The 19,652-nt window shown below is 43.1% G+C and overlaps 1 protein-coding gene across 7 annotated transcripts in view; it reads left to right on the top strand.

Moving 5' to 3' along the window:
* dlg3 (discs large MAGUK scaffold protein 3) overlaps window positions 1–19,652 on the top strand; it is a 418,354-nt gene that overhangs the window by 227,826 nt on the left and 170,876 nt on the right. For all 7 annotated transcript variants that reach the window (XM_033030629.1, XM_033030632.1, XM_033030628.1 and 4 more), the window contains 2 exons: window positions 8,165–8,215; window positions 11,454–11,578. In XM_033030629.1, the coding sequence (XP_032886520.1) occupies window positions 8,165–8,215; window positions 11,454–11,578 (176 nt within the window). The remainder of the gene's footprint in view (window positions 1–8,164; window positions 8,216–11,453; window positions 11,579–19,652) is intronic.

The following is a 19,652-nucleotide window of genomic DNA, read 5'->3' as shown; positions in this document are numbered from 1 at the left end:
TATGGATTGTGCTTTGTATAAAGAATTGCAGACTCATATTAGACACAGTTTTTATCAATTTATTTTTATACCACTTATTCTACTGACTTGGCTTTTTTTGAAATACTGTACCTTTCCACTTAACATCCTTGTGAGGTCCTGTCTTGTTCACTTTCTTCAAGACTGGGAATTGTGTGATATTTTCTCATAACCTTCCTAGTCTTTGGAGATTAACCTAGTTACACTTCTCTACACTTCTTCCAGGGATTAAAAATTCCTTTGTGCTTCAGTAACCAGAACTGAGATACTCAGAGTATCTGAACCAATCATTTCAGCACGACAGTTTCAATGTTATACACTGCTGAGCATTGCTTTGCTGATTGATACTGTGCTATAGTGCAGTAAGAGTGTTCCCACATCAGACGCAGGGGGTTGAAGTCAATCTCTACGCCACATGTCTGTGTGTGTAAAATACCAGATACCTCAGCCAAGTACTATGTGAATGTGCCATGGGTGCAGGTGCCACTTGTGAAAGGGGCTCCTATCACAATGGCAAACTTGCTGCTGGTTTGCTTGTATTAAATTGGTGGCTTCAATTCAAAAAGATTTAATGGCCCGGAAGTATTTCAGGATATTTCCTGAATATGAAAGGAGTTATTTAAATGAAAATACAAAGAACTGCAGATGATGGATACTTGAGCAAAACGCAAAGTGCTGGAGGAACTCAGTGGGTCAGGTGTTAATTATGGAGCGAGTGGAAAGGTGCCGCTTTGGATGGGCCCATTCTTCAGACTGTCCATTTCCTCCAAAGATACTGCGTGACTCGCTGAATTCCTCCTGCACTTTGTTTTCACTCTATATAAATGAAATTCTCTTTTTTTTTTGCAATATAAACAATTTTGCAATATGACAGATTTCCAATCGAAGATAGCAACATTTTCTCACACTTTGTAGGATCTTGATCCTAACTTCACCACATTTTTTCGTAATTCTTACTCTTTCATACTTTCGTTTTCATTTCCCTGATAAGATTTTTGGGTGCTTCATTCCCAGCAGAAGCATCCATCATTCATTATATCCTTCTTTAGACCATTTTTGAAAATACAACGGAAGTTAGGATGCCTCACAGTTCAAGCATTATAGGTGTTGGGCAGGTTTCCGGGCCTGTCTTTACAGCCCAAAGTATATTAATCAAACATGCTTAAGAAGGATGTGCTTTCCTCGTATACCTACTGTTTTCCTCAGTCCAAAACCCAATTTTCCTGAGGCATCCGAGTGACAGGATTAATTCTCCTGTCTTGCAGGCTGCATCATACTTACATAACAACCACCCTGGCTGTATAGCTCAGGTGTCAGAAGGAACGGCAGGTGCTGGTTTAAACCGAAGATAGACACAAAAAGCTGAAGTAACTGCTGCCTGTCCCGCTGAGTTACTCCAGCTTCTTCTTGTTCTAGTCGAGTCCACAAGATTAGATGTTGTTCAGCCAGAGCTGAACACATGTCTCGGCATCTGCATGCAATGGTGTTTGTCTTGCGCTTCTTGTGCTTCTTGTGGTGGAAAGATTAGTGGAAACACTCGTTCCTTGTCCCCACTCTAGCTGTTTGGGTCTATCTTCAATCTCATGTGTCACACGGCTAGTTTTCCCCTAATGTAAGTTGAACCTGCACTCCTTTCAAGAAAGTCCTTTGTATCTGTGAGGCACCTGCAAGTGTATATAGCTGTAGTTAGACTACAGTGAACTCTCTTCATGAGTATGATAGACAAGAAAGCAACCAAATAGTACTATTCAGGATGATGAATTCATGAGACTGCCCAATCCAATTGTTCAAGCGATGGCCGGTATGTTGTGCTTAACCTTGGTTCCATTTTGTTCCAATGGAAGACATTCAGCTGTGGATTGTTTTTCCATGGCATTTCATTGCAAGATGATCTTTATTACATGCACCTACCTAGGCCTGCAAACGGTGTTGTGAACTCTTGAAACCCACCATGCACAGCACATTCTGAGTCAGCATCCCCAGTGCCGAACATATGTTTGATGTATTTTAAATGCCAGATGACTCGGATCTGTCACAGGAGACATCTCACCTGTGCAGGAGATCTCCTGATTCAGAAGACAGCAGCAACTGATTCCTCAGCTTCACCCCAGATCTTCTCAACACCCTTTATAACGGATTCACCCCACACATTATGTGCACCCTTTCTACATTTCACGAGTTGGATAACTATGGGCTGGAGCTTCGGAGGGAAGGAGAGACCTGTTGGAAAGGTACAAGAATGAAGAAAAGAGGCCAGGCTCCTCTGTCATTTTCTGATGTGTTACAACAAAAGAAAGTATAGAAAAAGAAAAGACCCAGTGGATTTGGTGCTTTAGAATGAAGCATCCTAATACGTTATAGTCATGGACGTCAGTTGAATCGGGAACCAAACATACATGAAAGGTGGAATTTTCTGTTCATCCTAAATAATGCCCCTGTCCCACTTAGGAAACCTGAACAGAAACTTCTGGAGACTTTGTGCCCCGCCCAAGGTTTCCGTGCGGTTCCCGGAGGTTTTTGTCAGTCTCCCTACCTGCTTCCACTACCTGCAACCTCCAGAAACCACCTGCAACCTCCGGGAACCGCACGGAAACCTTGGGTGGGGCGCAAAGTCTCCAGAGGTTTCCGTTCAGGTTTCCTAAGTGGGACAGGGGCATTACTCTTTCCATTAGTTTCTCACTTCTACGTGGTTAACACCTGGAGCTCCCTGGTGTGAGGGTTGAGAGATCAGAGGCGGAGACTACCTTTTCTTTTGGTAGTTCATCTTTGATGATTCTGGAAACTTTAAAGAATAAACAGAAGTATAAATATCCTGTATTATGAAATACGACTGAAAATGAATGTTTCAATGTGTGTAACTGATATAGGATGAAAATCGATACAATTTTTGTCAATCATTTCTAGATTATGTGCATGAGCCTTTTTAGTAGAAGAAAAGGGTGTTAAGAATGTTGTAGTATCTTCTGACTATTTCTGTCACGATCGTGCTATTGCTCATCAGAAGTTTAAGGTCAGTCAAAATGTGAAATATGGATGTTTCAACCTGTAGTGGTCTCCTTGTGCTGTGGCTTACTTGATGATGTTATTAAATTACTAGGTAGCCATCTGGGGTCACTGTGGTGGCACCATTGCCAACACCAATATCTTGCAGCAAATCGTAGATTAGGCTCCTTTTGTCACTGCCAAAGGACGTGGGTATTATTAAGCATTTATTATTCGTCCCTCCTTGATCATTAAGTGAGTGGCTGGTTAGGGCATTTCAGGGAGCTATTAAAAGTCAATAACAATGGTGTGAGCCTGAGTCGCAAAGCGCTAACCAACATTAGGTATTCTCCCTTGCAGGACATTAGTGAATCAGACACGCTTTTACAATGATCCTGTGGTTTTACAGTCACTACATGTGATACCAGCATTTCTAACAATTACAACAAACCTTTGTTGTAACAGACTTCTTTATAATGGTTTTCAGTTATATTGGACAACCTACCAACAACTGCCCCCACGCCACCCGGCTGCTTGCAACGCCGGGTGCCTGCACACCGCCTCCCCAGCCGGGCATTCTGCCGCCACCGCCGGCCTACACTGCTTCCTTGGTAGACTTGCCACTACCATTCTGCCAACCACCACCCTCGACCCTTACCTGCACTCTGGCCGCCCATGGGCCATGACCATTGACTCCGCTGATCCTCGCCTCTCCCCTGGCTGCCAAAGGACTAGGGTGGTCAACTCACCTGGAATCCAGGCCCAGTTCCGGATTGAGACTGAAGAAGGATCTAGACCTGAAACGTTATCTAGAAACATAGAAAATAGGTGCAGGAGTAGGCCATTCGGCCCTTCGAGCCGGCACCGCCATTCATCATGATCATGGCTGATCATCCAAAATCAATACCCTGTTCCGGCTTTGTCCCCATATCCCTTGATTCCCTTAGCCCTAAGAGCTAATTCTAACTCTCTCTTGAAAACATTCAGTGAATTGGCCTCCACTGCCTTCTATGGCAGATAATTCCACAGATTCACAACTCTCTGTGTGAAAAGGTTTTCCTCATCTCAGTCCTAAATGGCCTACCCCTTATTCTTAAACTGTGACCCCTGGTTCTGGACTCCCCCAACGCCAGGAACATTTTTCCTGCATTTAGCCTGTCCAATCGTTTAAGAATTTTATGTTTCTAGAAGATATCCTCTCATCCTTCTAAATTCCAGCGAATACAAGCCCAGTCGACCCATTCTTTCATCATACATCAGTTCCACCATCCCGGGAATTAACCTGGTGAACCTACGCTGCACTCCCTCTATAGCAGTAATGTCCTTCCTCAAATTAGGAGACCAAAATTGCACACAATACTCCAGGTGCGGTCTCACCAGGGCCCTGTACAATTACAGTATGACCTCCTTGTTCCTAAACTCAAATCCTCTTACAATGAAGGCCATTGGCTTTCTTCACTGCCTACCGTACCTGCAAGCTTACTTTCAGTGACTGCATGCTTACTTTCAGTGACTGATTACCTATCCATGTTCTCCAGAGATGCTGCCTGACATGCTGAGTTACTCCAGCACTTTGTGTCCTTTTGTGTATTAACCAGCAACTGCAATTGTTTTTTCCCCCACTACATATACAATAAAAATACATTACTCTCGATTATAGCGGACAATCGACAATAACGGATACCATTTGCCCCACCTCCACCAAGATCTGTGATAACGAAGGTTACTGTACATGCTTTCAGTTAAATTCACTGGCAGTCCTGGTGGAATACAAACTCATGTCTCCAGGTAAAAGGTCCAGTAACATGACCATTATACATTGATACCATACATATATATTTTATATGTCTTATTTTGAATAATTATACCTCTACAGAGAAGTAAGAAAATGTTGGTGGATCCAAATCTTATTTCATTTCTTTGTTGGACTTTGTAACAATAATTCCCAATTGTTTTATGTAAAGTACATAATTCCACACTCTTTTTCTTCCCCGACAATAGTGTTTAGCGTTTGCTCTGACTGTCAATCTGACCAAGGAAAAGTCAACTAGGTCAATGTCAACTCACATTATCTTTTGTACTTGCAATGATCAACTCCCAAGCAGAATTCATAATGTAGGGCATAGTATAAATCAAGAAATAAACATTAATGTACTTTTATAATCACGAAAGATTGTAATCTACATGTTGATTCAACAAAGCAAATTAGCAATAATAATGTAATGAATGAATTTATAGTGTGTATGAAATTGTTCCTAGATTAATATGTTGAGGAACCAACAGGCTACGTTTGTGTGATAATAAAAGGTTTGTTAATAATCTAGAGGTTAAGAGGCCATTTGGGAAACATGACCATCACATGATAGAATTTTACTGAAAATAATTTAGTTTAGAGATACAGCGTGGAAACGGGCCCTTTGGCCGACCGAGTCTGCGCCGACCAGCGAATAACTTACACTAGCACTATATTCACAATAGGGACAATTACAATCTTTACCAAAGCCAATTAACCTACAAACCTGTACTTCTTTCAGTGTGGGAGAAAAACCCACACAATCACCGGGAGAACATACAATTGTAAATTGCTCATTCTAAGCTATCCCCCAGTCTAGTTTCAGTCAAAAACCACTGAATCAAGCACTTGATCAACTAATCTTTATGTTAACAAACCACAATTACAGTTCCCACCGCTGTACCTAACCAACACGGGCTCAATCTTTGTATTTGCCTGATCAAGCCCTCTAGGCCTCGCTCAAACAGAGACACTCCAGAAGGTCACGCAGTCCTAAGCGCTCTCCCAGAAGATTGACGCGGGACCTCGCGGCAGCGGACTTTTATAGGTCCCGGGACCTTGAGGGTCCGAACCACATTGGGGTGGATTCTTTACAATCCAATTATGGATATCGATTAACCCCATACATAACAGACATTTCCCTAACCCAATAATACAGCAGCTAATATATTGTATTCAAATAGGGCTTCTCAAGGAAGCAAACATAGCAACATTTACCCTGATCGGCAAGAAAACCAGACAAGGCTCAATACCTCATCCAATCAACACTCGGCAAAGTAGAACTCTGCAACATTATTTACAATTATTTACAAGGTGTATGGCTGGTTTGCAGTCATCCAATCCATTTTATACATTTTGCACCTAATTGACAGGGTCTGCAGATGTTCTTATTCTTTTCCTGCAGCTTGGATCTGGGCTCTAGACAAACTGGCACCACTCCACAGCTTGTCCCAGTTCTGCAGAGAGCACTTCCAAATTGACCAAAATTCCCAGCAGCGCTGAAGCTTTTAGCCCATTTTAAAGTCCTAGCCTCTCCAATCTGGCCAGGATTAACACAAACATTGTGCCTACATAGTGCACTAGTGCATAGTGCAAGTACAGGCAGCATCCATATATAACCATATAACAATTACAGCACGGAAACAGGCCATCTCGACCCTTCTAGTCCGTGCCGAACACGTATTCTCCATGATCCTGATCCATAGTCAGGATCGAATGTGGCTCTCTGGACTGTAAGGCAGCAACTCTACTGCTGCGCCACCATACTAATATGAAACTACTGTCTTAAATCGAAACAAAGCATACAATATTGGTATGAGATATAGCTTTGCCATGGTAGTCTGGAAAATATGGTAAAGGTTTGATGGTAAACAATGGCTAACATTTAAAGAATTAATAGAATAGATTATGAATAAATAGTATTCCTTTTTAGGCACAAAAAAACAGGAGAAGTGATCCTGGTCTGGTGAACAAAATTAGCGATAAGAAAAGGTTGATCTCATTGATATTTACAATATTCTTGCAGGACTGGAAAGGCTAAACCAGGGGTGGGGAACCTTTTTGTGTAGGAATGCCACATTACGTTAGCTGTAATGTGGCATTAGTGACTTGGCCTCCCTGCCACAGAGGGCAGTGGAGGCCAAGTCACTGGATGGATTTAAGAGAGAGTTAGATAGAGCTCTAGTGGCTAGTGGAGTCAAGGGATATGGAGAGAAGGCAGGCACGGGTTATTGATAGGGGATGATCAGCCATGATTACAATGAAAGGCGGTGCTGGCTCGAAGGGCCGAATGGCCTCCTCCTGCACCTATTTTCTATGTTTCTATGTAATCTAATAAGGCCGCATCCAAGAAACCTCAATTAGATATACTTCAAAATGTACATTATTTTGTACATTATAAATCTAACGACTATGTACTAACTTCAAGAAAATGAAAACATTTTGTTAATTCTAAAGTTAACTAATCTTTTAATGTCTTTGTTGTGACTGCTTTATGTGGGAAAGCATTTGAATATTTGGTTGCAACATGGAGGTACGCAGTTTCAGCTGATCTTCTAGATGGGTATCCGCCATTTGTGACCTTAAGGGCGTCTTGATTTGGGTTAGGTAGGAGAATGTAGATTTGCAGCAATACGTAGTTGAAAAGCACGTATTTTGTTGAATCTTCTTTTACTCTTTGGTATTTTAAATACGTTCATTTTAAGATTAAAATAAAAAATAATAAAAGATGAGCAAAAACATTTAAATAAAAATAAAAGGATTTGATCTACAAAATTTGGATTCATTCAAAAGGCCGCTCTTAATGTCCTAATGTCTCAGGTTCCCCACCCCTAGGCTAAACACATGGATAATGATCATGGCTAGCCTATTTTGCACTGAGCATTTTGCTTAAAGTAAATGGTTGGTGGTACAGAATGGTAATAAGAAAAAACAAGTGAATCCTTGCAATTGTTTTTGCAAGAAGGCTTTAGAGACTAGTGACTGAACATATTCAAGACAGAGATAATAGTTTTTTTTAAATATTAAGGAACTCAAGGAATATAGAGTTAGTGCAGAAAATTGCATTTAACTAAAAGATCAGCTATGAGGCTATTGAAAGGGGAACAGACGCTAGAAGCCAAATGGCTTATTGGTGCTTCTTCTTATGATGTTATGTTCTAAAAAATACAATTGGAAGAATATCCACCCCCCAATTGATGGGTACCTATTTACAAGGAATGAAAATAATTGTAATTTGATGAATGCATATAGTTTTAAGTGTATTCTGATTTTTTTTTCAGCAGACATTGGCCACTTGGTTCAAAAACATTCAGGAATGTGACTGACTAGTTGTTTGAAAGGTTGAAACTTATTTATTTATTTCCTTCCTAGGCTAATGGAAGCGATGGAATGTACAAATATGAAGAGATAATCCTGGAACGTGTGAGTAGTGTAATTTGGTTCTTCAAGTGATTGGATAATAATGGTTACACTTCTTTCACATGGGATTATAGTAGTGCTTTCTTATAGGATCGTTTTTTTTGTTGCCCATCCGGCAGAAATTTAACCCAATGGGCAGTTGAAGATAACCAGTTTACCTGCCACTCAGCTATCCCCAGGTTCACCCTGCAAGCTTTTGCAAACAGATAACATCATTAAAACATAACTCCCACCATTTAGCTACGAACTGGTAGACAGCCAGGAGCCGCCCAATGGCTGGCGGACACACTGAACCTTTACACGTTGAATCCAAATGGAAATAGACCATGGCATATAAACGAGTTCAAGGATGAAAATACAACAAAGCTCACGCCTAGATTGAAAGCAATCCTCCAAATTTAGTCGCCCATTTACTGATTATTTGAAAAGTGTATTTTCACGTATTAGACAAATATCCTGATTCAATTTTAATATTACAATTCATGGGATTAATGAAGAACAATGCTTTGCAGAGCTCTGCTCAGATGGATGATGCACAGGCAACTCTCTTGTCTCTAGATCTGTTTTGTTCATTAATGGTTCCGTTGTAAATGAAAGTACACAATCGTTAGGGCATAGTGACCACTAATGTGTGCCTTTATTGATAGATGGAAGCATGTTTCTGACCCTTAGATATAATCAATATTGCCACACGCATTCATTTGCTGACCTATTGATTTTGACAAGGGAAATAGACCCTCTATTCTCCCCTTATAGTAGTCGCAAAAGAAATACTCATGGCCTAGTGGAGATTAGATCTATTGTTCAATTCCTAAATGTCAAACGTAGTGGCAAAGTAACTCAAACCTGGACCCTTCAGCCAGAGCTTAGTATTCAGAGAGTGTTCTCATCTGTGGGTATATGCTTAGATTTACAGCCCTATTAATGCAAACTGAAACAGATTCTGCAGGAGGAATCACACTGTATCTTTTAAAATTGGCTATATGCCATGCTGTCTGGGAAGACTCACCTACAGAGATTAATGGATTATTTCCAAGAGCAAGAGGAAAGATGCATTTTAGGAATGGCTCTCACTTGTCAAATGCTCATATGTCAAGTGCTGCAGGTTGGAGAAACAGGGACATCACCGGCCCTTGCAGTTATTATTGAATCTTTGCACTCATTCTGCCCATATATTTGCAATGGTTATTTTCCTTATGGCTCAACATTATAATTGTCTGCACATGTTTTCCCATTACCAGTAGGTTCACAGGTTTCGTTTTCAACGCAGGCTTTCTTTTCCCATATCTTATATGGCTTAGTAGCGATCTTTCATGATTAGTAAACCATTTGTCATTCAGATTTGAGATTTCCAAGGTGACAATAAAACTGCCATTAAAAAAGTAAAACATTTCAAACTGCGAAACAAAATATATTTGAAATATTATAACTTCCACAGTTGGTCAGGTGAAATCAGAATTTCATCTCGAATCCACCAACCTTTGTGTGAAAAAGTTACCCCTCAGATTCCTATAAAATCTTTACCCATTCACCTTAAACCTATGTCCTCTGGTCCTCGATTCACCTACTCTGGACAAGAGACTCTGTGCAACAACCGGATCTATTCCTCTCATGATCTTATACACCTCTATAAGATCACTCCTCACCCTCCTGCGCTCCAAGAAATCCCAGCCTACTCAAGCTCTGCCTATAGCTCTGACCTTCTAGTCCTGGCAACATTCTCGTCAGTATGTTACACTCCTTTTCAGCTTATGAGGTTAGCACCTGTACCTGAATTTTATATTTTTACACTGAACCCAACTAAGTGGCAGATCTGCACCAGGAATCCCCCAGGCAAAGTTTATGGCTAGAGAAGGAAATAGATGTGTATTTTCTTTATTACGTACACACTGCTTCCATCTGTGGAAAATATGTCGTATTCCATCAGAGTTGAATCCCAATTGTAATGAAAGACATGTATCTCACTGTGTATAATTGCAGTGACGGTCCACCAGTTCACATTTCGAGGATAAAAAACATACAGCATTGCCATTTAGTAATCTGGAACATCCAATAGTAATTTCAGGAACATGTCTAACATTAAATATTGTGTGTATATACTCTGCAACAGCAAGGTAAAGAAGCAGACCTTATGGAAAATGCATATTTTCTGAGTCTGTACCATGAAAAATATATAAAAGAGCTGATAATAGAGCATTTTGTTATAATGTAACCCCAATGCTACATTGCAACTGAAAATTATCTTGAATCTGATGCTTAGCAATCCTTAAATCAAAATAATTTATCTCAAAGCCATCATGTGGTGGCTGGCTTAAATGTGGTCACAAATTTAAAAGTCACAGTTGGCATTTATCCCAACCTAGTTCACTTCAAACTGCATTTCCTTGATCTATGTGCTGTTGCTTTATACAGCAGCTTCAATGTTGACTCAACAAGTCAGTGCTCAGCAGGTATCGTGCTCAGGTACCCCTTTTGCTAATTGTTGCAAAGAGCACCTTCAGGGCTTACAGATGGTTTACAAAAACAGATTACAGTACAGTATTACACATTCTACGGTTTATGCAACATGCCAGACAGTCATTTATATTAATGAACATTGAAGGTTACATAACAAACTGAGAACAATTTAAGTCTTTTTTTACCCATTTGCTGTTTTTATTCTAGAGATGGTTTATTTTAAACGATGTTCCAGGTATAAGTTAATTCAAAATAAACCAAATGCCATCAAAGTAATTAATTTGTAGGTTTGAGAATCTTTGTACGGCTATATCCTTTTCTAAAAATGATTTGGTAAACCCAAGTGTCTAGTGAGTATAAATGTTTCTGACTTAGTACGAGTGTATATGATAATGGTGGAATGAACATACCGTATGATTATGGGGAATAAATGTATTTGCTCCCATCTATGAATTAGCAATAATACATTATGGTGTGGGACACAGCCTTCCAATACGTAATCAAGGTCTGTGCCACAATGTAATAAAGGATAGCCAATATTGTCAGTCCTTGTTTAATAGGGCTGAACTCTCGACTAATCTTCAGTCACAGGGACTGGGTCATAAAAAATTATAGAAAACCTTGAGCTCCGCTGTGATGCTATGAATTGAATCCTGAGCCTCAGCTGGCCTTAGTTACCAGGACTTGAATTTAATTTTAACTGAGTGATGTGTTCTGTTGCCAGTTCATTGATTTATTGAGTTTTGGTTGAAATCAACAATTGATAAATTCTGTCCTTTTGCAGGGTAATTCAGGCCTGGGGTTTAGCATTGCTGGAGGAATCGACAATCCCCATATTCCAGATGATCCAGGGATTTTTATTACCAAAATTATCCCTGGTGGGGCCGCCGCGATGGATGGACGACTTGGGTAACAAATTAGTAACTTTCAAAAAAGCATTGTTCAAGTATATTTATTGTTGAATAAGATACCACACCGGCTGCAGCATTGTGAGGTATCTCCACTGTTGGTGACTGGCTTTCTGTATTGCCCCTTTGTGAAGCATTGGTAGTGACAAGTAGTTGGTATATAGCAGGGTTCAATCATAATGTTCATTGTAGGCTGTGGGCGAGGAGCTTTTTCGTTCAAGTTCATGACCCCTCACGGAACTACCTGAATTTTTAACATATTGTGTAAAAATGTATAAATCATACCTGAAACTCACCAAGACCAAAACCTGCACATTTAAAAAAAAGTACTAGTCCAAGTGCAGACCCGTTGGGTCTGTTCCCCCAACGTGCAGTTGTGGGGGGGGAGGCGGCATGCAGCGTCACACACACTAACTATCCCCCCCGCACTCACGCTAATTACCCCCCTTGATATTATATTAATATTATTAATTTGCTCCTTTTACCCCATAACCACCCTATCTACTGACGCATAGCCCCCAACTTGCAGTCACATCTAGAGAGGAGGGGAGGGGGGGGGGTAGAGCGTGAGGGCAGAGAGAGAAGGGGCAGAGACACAGAGAGAGGGGCAAGAGGGAGAGGGGCTGGCGAGGAGGAGAAGAGGGAGGGTGGGTGAGAGGGGAAAGGTGGGGGTGGAGGGGAGGAGAGAGAGAGGGTGAGAGTGAGGGGGAGAGAGGGGGGGAGAGGTGAGGGGAGGGGGAGAGGTGAGGGGAGGGGGAGAGGTGGGGAGCAGGGAGGGTGGAGAGAAGGGGTAGGGGTGTGTGGAGGGGGGTTTAAGGGAGGGACGGTGGGGGAGGGGATGGAGGGGAGGAGTGGGAGAAAAAGAGGAGAGGGGGGAGAGGATAGGGGGGGGGAGAGGAGAAGAGGGGAGAGGAGAGTGGGTTGAGGACAGGGGGGAGGAGATGGGGGGAAGAGGAGAGGGAGGAGAGGAGAAGGGGGGGAGGAGAGGGAGAGGAGAGGGTGGAGAGAGGAGAGGGGGGAGTGAGGGGGTGTGCTGAGAGGGGGGTGAGGTGAGGGGAGGGGAGAGGTGGGGAGGGGAGGGGGGTGGAGGGAAGGGGGTAGGGGTGTGTGGAGGGGAGGGGGGTTAGGGGAGGGACGGTGGGGGAGGGGATGGAGGGGAGGAGGGGGAGAAAAAGAGGGGAGCTGAGAGAGGGGGGAGTGGAGAGGAGAGGAGGGAGGGGGGAGAGGAGAGGGGGGAGAGGAGAAGGGGGGAGAGGAGAAGGGGGGAGAGGAGAGGGGGGGGGGGGAGAGGAGAGGGGGGGAGAGGAGAGGGGGGGAGAGAGAGTGCCTTTTTATTTCAACCCAAACCCCCCAAACAACCATTTGCAGGCAGTGCTTTTTTACTTTAACCATATTTTCATTTTCAAACCACATTAAGGGTACTTATTCACAGTTGTGTGGACATGTGTTCAGTGTTATTCACAGCTTAGAGAAACGTGACCCTCTGCCTTCCTCCAGCTTGCAGACTAATTGAGGCACACCACTTTCTGGTTTTATAGTCCATCCCCCCTGCCGCCAGCGGGGGCAGCAGAGAGAATGGGGAATTTTGTAAAATCATTAATATCTGTCATTTTTCATCGACTTGAAAAATCCTCGGCACACATGCGGCGGAGGGGGGCTCTGAGCGAGGTGGCCAAAAATGACGGCCGTAGGTGGCGGCGTTCTCTCGGAAATCGCAGCACAGATCGCCAAAACCTGTCAAGAACAGACTTTTAGTAATATAGATGACAAAAATTTCAAATTTTCCGAGTAGCAATTGTCCAATCAATGCACGCTTGACATTGAGGTCGGACGCAAATTGACCAATCCCGCACTTTGTTTTATGGTCGCTAGGCAGCGAGGACCCTGGGATCATGGCTGCCTCTTCATTACATCAAAACAATAAAGGGCCTGTCCCACTTGCATGCGATTGCATGCGTTTGGCGCGACCAAACGGAAGCGGAGTTCGCGCTAAGTTCGCGGTAAGTACATGCTAAGTTCGCACGTGACGTAATTTGCGTCATACTTACCAATCAGCTGGGCAGGAGGCGGGCCGACTGAATTTGGGCGTCGCACGGTGTCGGGCGGTGATGTCATCACACAATGCCACGCCGGGCGTTGACGTCATCGCGCAACGCCACGCGCTAGGCGTACGTCGTCAAGACGTTGCGTACGACGTCGGGACGCTGCGTACGCCGTCAAGATGCTGAGTACGCCCTCAATGCGCCTGCGGGCCGACAGGCCGTTGACGCGCAAAATTTTCGGACAGTGCAGGATTTTCGGAGCCCTATGCGATGTCGGGACCAGTCCCGCACAACTCCATACGCCTCCGCGCTTCGAAGTGGGACCGGCCCCGCGCGGCCCGTACGCCTCAAGCGACCACGTATGGTGGCGCCAGACGCATGCAAGTGGGACAGGCCCTTAACAAGGCTTCCAAGGAATAAAGGTAATGCTAACCTTGCTGATAATTTTGTTTTACAATTGATTTATCTTTATAAAGTTATGATGTGAACTGCTAAGTAAAAATGATAAATAACAAATGTAGAACTTGGGTTAGGATTAGGGTCAGGGTCAGGGTGTGTTAGTCGGTCTGTCAGTCGGTCAGTCTGTTGGTCAGGCTTGTCGGTAGGCCGATGGATGCTGTGAAGGATCGGTCGGGCTGTCGGGCCGCCGGGGGGTCGTGAGAGTGGTCGGTCCGCTGGTGGGTGCTGCGATGGGTCGGTCGGGCAGTCGGTAGGTCGGTGCTGCAGCGAGCGAGCGGGCGGTCTGACGAAGCCGGCGCTATCAGGGTGTTGAAGGCAGCCCGGGCGGCGTACAGGGCAGTGCTGTTGCCCACCATGGATCACCACAATGATCCAGTAGGGCTAGCTGGCCGAGGTGGACGAGCTGTACGGAGCCCGCAGCCGGTCCCAAAGCGGCTCCAGCTCCAGCTGTGGGCAGCACTGGAAGGGGGACGAGTTAGGGTTAGGGTTAGGCATTTTCCTGTCAGTGGAAGATGCCTTAGCTTTCCCCCATCCTGGCGCTGCCCAGTCCCACTATGCCCGTGACCCCCACTCTGCACACTGGGGTCAGTGGGGTTCAGTAAACGGGGGAACCCACAGGAACCCCTCATTCATTAATTAGGCTGGTTCAGGAGCCGGACCTCTGCGGCAGTCTCATTCAAAATTATACATAATTAAATATGATTACAGTCATATTCACAAGTCATATATATATGGCCGTCTAGTGTCCAATGCCCATATTACACCATGGGGAGCCTACTTCCGTGTTGCAGTCTATTTAAACCATTAAATCTTTGTTGATGAGAGTTAGAAATATTCAGAATTGTTGAAATAAGGCGCATGCTCTCTGCTGTCTTCGTTCTATTGGATATATGGTTTAAATAGACTGCAACACGGAAGTAGGCTCCCCATGGTGTAATATGGGCATTGGACACTAGACGGCGCTTACTTTTTTGATCTCATTTTCTAATTAGTTTAATTAATTAATGTGCAACTTTTGCATTGACGAGTTATGACTTCCTTCTCAATTATGTTTTATCTAAATCTGTGCAAAATTTCATGTAGTTCCGAGACATGGGTCAGGAAAGTTGATTTCTAGACACATTTATGATGCTCGGCCCACATACTTCTCCATGTGCTTTGAAGGTTACTGCAATGTAGTTGATTTACTTCTATTACTTGAGTCCTCCCACTTTCAGTGTGCACTTTAACTCCAGTTATATTTCATGTTATATTGGAGTTTCTTGTTTGCCAGATAATTACTATATAAATTTCTCTTTTCATCTTTGTTGATGAGAGTTAGAAACATTCAGAATTGTTGAAATAAGGCGCATGCTCTCTGCTGTCTTCGTTCTATTGGATATTTGTTGCAGCCTAGCATAGCGAACAATCTGACATTTCTACCTTAGACAAAAATGCTGGAAAAACTCAGCGGGTGAGGCAGCATCTATGGAGAGAAGGAGTAGGCGAGGTTTTGGGTTGAGACCCTTCTTCAGGCTGATGTCGGGGGGGTCAGGAAAAAGAAAGAAAGAGGCAGAGACAGTAGGCTTGTGGGAGAGCTGGGAAGGGGGAGGGGAAGGAGGGAGAAAGCAAGGACTATCCTAAATTGGAGAAGTCAATGTCCATACCACTGGGGTGTAAACTACCCAAGCGAAATATGAGATGCTGTTCCTCCAATTTGCGCTTGGCCTCACTCTGTCAATGGAGGTGGCCCAGGACAGAAAGATCAGATTCGGAATGGGAGGGGGAGTTGAATTGCTGAGCCACCGAAAGATCAGTGTAGCGGCCGATTTTTATATCGTTCAAGAAATTAACCCTCTAGCTACTAAATGGACAGCATGGTTAAAGGGAATGTCTTCGAAACGCATGCGAGCTCACCCACAGACCTTCAGAACTTCTTCACAGATAGGTCTTCAAAACACAGTCTTTTGATGAATAAAAGCTTTATTGTTGATAGAAAACTGCAAGATACATCCAAACTTCTTCCGACTCGTTGCTATAATCTTCATCGAACTCCAGCTTATCACTTTAAACATTAGAAAACTCCTCGTGTCTCCGTTACACTTCGCATGATCTCCTTTACACCTCGCACGGTCGAAGGGTAAAGCTTCTCCATGGTCTCTCCAAACGAATCTAACACTTAAACTTCTGCGCAAGCTGCATAGCCCAAAACACGCCCAAAAATATGTCATAAATCCCAACCACAATATAACGGGCAGCCTAAAATTTAAAGGCACATGCCATCATCAATGACATGCAAAACAAGCCAAATGGCCACTTTATACCGGCTCCTAATTGTTCCGAGTATATAACGAGGCAATTATTAATAAACGTCAAAAAACTGGCCATAAAGGCTTAACATATATCAAAAAAAAGAGAGATTTTAGTTAATTGATCCATCTCTTATTGCTGAAGAAACGGTTCACTGTCAGTTCTCTGGAAACTTCATTCGCAGAATTTTCTTCTGTGTAAACACATTTCAGTTGTATAACATTAGTAACTCCCAATGCTCTTTCCATTGGCAGATTGTCTCTGTCCAAATCCAACTCTCTGGTTTCTTTGGCTCTATTATCTAGTGGAATGCTTTCACAATTGTCGCTGATCCACTTGGAAAGTGTGAATCCTCCCTTATTGCAAAGAGAAGTCGGATGTTCTACTGGTAAAATTGCTTCCTGCTCAGTAGACATGGATTTTAAGCAATCATCCTTGTAGAAATTATTCTTCAAAGAGATACTTATTTCATGAAATTTAGTATTCTCATCAAACTTGCGTTTCAAAGCCTGGGTACGTTGCTCTGTCTTATGACAATTATTCGGCAGACTAACACTTTCTTGTTTGAAAGGTAAGTCCACACAATAGTGTCCGTCAGTCTTTATTGAGTAGTTCATAATGCCCATGAACTTCAACTCTTGATTCGACATCTCTTCAGATTCCTTGCTGGTACTTTCATTAAAGTCATGGTGGTATTTCTTCATCACCGGCTTTTCTACTATATTTGATTAATGGCAATGGTAGGATAGTTCTTCCTCTGATTCTCGTTTTCATGGTTCCTTTTCAAGGAGCCATAGATAATCCATCCAAGTCGGGTTTTCGTAGCATACGGTCCATCGCCTTGGCTCCTATCAATCTGTATAGGTTCCAATGCCTTCAAAACATTTGTTCAACACTAGAATTTATTTCAGATATCTTAAAATCCTTCAGGTAAGGCCATTGTTTTAAATCTTCATGTGTTGGTATATTTTGACGACCAACAGGCGTGGTTCCATGTGTAAACACTTCAGATATTGGTATGAAAATATCCTCATACAAACTGGATATCTCCATACTCGTAATGTAATGACTCCTGCTCTCTTCATCTTTAGTCATGGTACGTAATCGAATCTTAGTCTCTTCTCCTGTGATGTTCAGTCTTCTCGTCAGGTTTTCTGTGCAAAAGGTAGTCGAACTCCCGTGATCAAGAAAAGCATATGTTTGCAACACTGTATTCGTCTTGCTGTTCCTTACCTGTACTGGTAAGATAGAGAAGATACAGGCTTCAACCCCAGCCCCAATATGAGCAGTTACTTGAGGCGAGGTGATAGCATCACTAGTAGTTGGCTTCTCCTTCTTTTCTGGCTGGCTACTTGCTTCCTTTCATCTCTTATTTTGCCTGCTTCATCTCTCCACCTTTCTCTCAATCTTCCGGGCATCTTGCTATTGATGATTCTAGCATTACTTGCAAGATTAATTTCCTCCATGTGGTCGAGATTTCTCATCAAGCTGCAACAATCTCCCAGAATATTGCATAATCACTCAATGTTTCCCCATCTTCCGGCTTGATTTCTTTCCAAGCATGGGCCTTCTCCATGTATGCGTTAGCAATCCTCTGTTCATCACCAAAACGTTCTTCAAGTAATCTTCTCGCCTTTTTATAGCCATGGCTACCGGGTTCCTTTTGACAACTTTCTACAAGTACTTTAACACTACCATTTGTGTACTTCACCAGAAATCGTAAGCGCTCCTTTTCATCCGTAACTTTTGTTTCTAATACTTCTTCTAATGCCCTTACGAAAGCTTCATACTGCAAAGGATCTCCACCATACATAGGAATTTCTGCTGGTGGTAGAATGAGAGAGGTATTTTGTCGAGCTGTGAATTCAGTTTGACTTTTCACCAATGCCATGTCCCATCATGATAACCTTGGTTTGGCACCACCTGTTGATACACAGGCCTCTGTGATTCAAATTGGCTTGCTCGAGCCTGTGCACCAGGCCTCGAAAAAGCGTGGTCTGCAATTGGTTTGTCTCGAGCATCCACAGACGCTCCAATAATAGTTGGTTTTATTCTAGCACCCATTTGCTGAGATGAAGTTTCACCCATCATCCTCTGCTCCAATGGGTTTTCAAAGCCTAGAAATCTGATGGACCTCGATTGTGGAATTGATCCAACTGCTAATTCACTTTGAGTAGTTTTTCTTCTTGGTCCAGAGCTCATCGTCTTGAACCCTCACTTTCCAGTAGCTCGTTCTTTGTTTTAGCCACCACCATCTTTGTGTTCATTTCCAGTTGTTCCTTTCGTTGCCTCAGCTCTTCTTGCTGTCTTGTCATCACTTCTTGCTGTCTTGTCATCTCTTCTTGCTGTCTTGTCATCACTTCTTGCTGTCACGTCATCTCTTCTTGCAGTCACGTCATCACTTCTTGCTGTCACGTCATCTCTTCTTGCTGTCACGTCATCTCTTCTTGCTGTCACGTCATCTCTTCTTGCTGTCACGTCATCACTTCTTGCTGTCACGTCATCACTTCTTGCTGTCACGTCATCACTTCTTGCTGTCTTGTCATCACTTCTTGCTGTCGCTTCATCTCTTCTTGCTGTCACGTCATCACTTCTTGCTGTCTTGTCATCTCTTCTTGCTGTCACGTCATCTCTTCGCTTATGTCGTCTCATCTCTTCTTCTCGCTCGATCTCATGTTTCTTCTTCATGGCATCCGCTTCTAGTGAGAGAGCAGTCAGCTCAGCTTTAACTCCCAATCGAACAGAAGCCCTCGAAACCGAACTGGCTGTTAAACCAGATCTATGGTCTGTTCTTCTTGAAGATACATTTGAGATACTATCCCCAGGTGCAATCTCATCTTCCATTCTAGCACCTTGTTGCTTCGCACTTCCAGCTACTAAGCTCGTAAGTTGTGGTATAATTTCAGATAATCACTTCTCTGCTTTTTTCATGAAACCATTGAATATCTTTTTCTTGTCTTCTTCCCACTGGGTGTGTCTTCTGCGTTCTTCCCGAGATGGCTGTGAACACAGCAGTACATCTTGTTTCTTGCCAACCTCCTGGCTGAGGTTCAATAGTAGGCTCATATTAGATTTCACCTTGATCACGTTCTGTTCTGATTCCATTAGTTTCATCTGTTTCTCAATTAATCTGGCAACCTGTTTCCATACTTCGTTTCTCTCCTTCTCGGTTTCTTTCAAGCAGGCAGCATGTGAATTGCCTGTTCCTTCTCGATACAAGAGTTTTCTGTAGCTATCGATGGACTCATTAGCTTGCTCCCATATCGAGATTTCCTCTTTCTTAGT

The sequence above is a fragment of the Amblyraja radiata genome, chromosome 12 (genome assembly GCF_010909765.2).
Source record: "Amblyraja radiata isolate CabotCenter1 chromosome 12, sAmbRad1.1.pri, whole genome shotgun sequence".
Lineage (NCBI taxonomy): Eukaryota > Metazoa > Chordata > Chondrichthyes > Rajiformes > Rajidae > Amblyraja > Amblyraja radiata.
The sequence above is the reverse complement of the archived record's forward strand: the minus strand, read 5'-3'. Positions and strand labels throughout refer to the sequence as shown.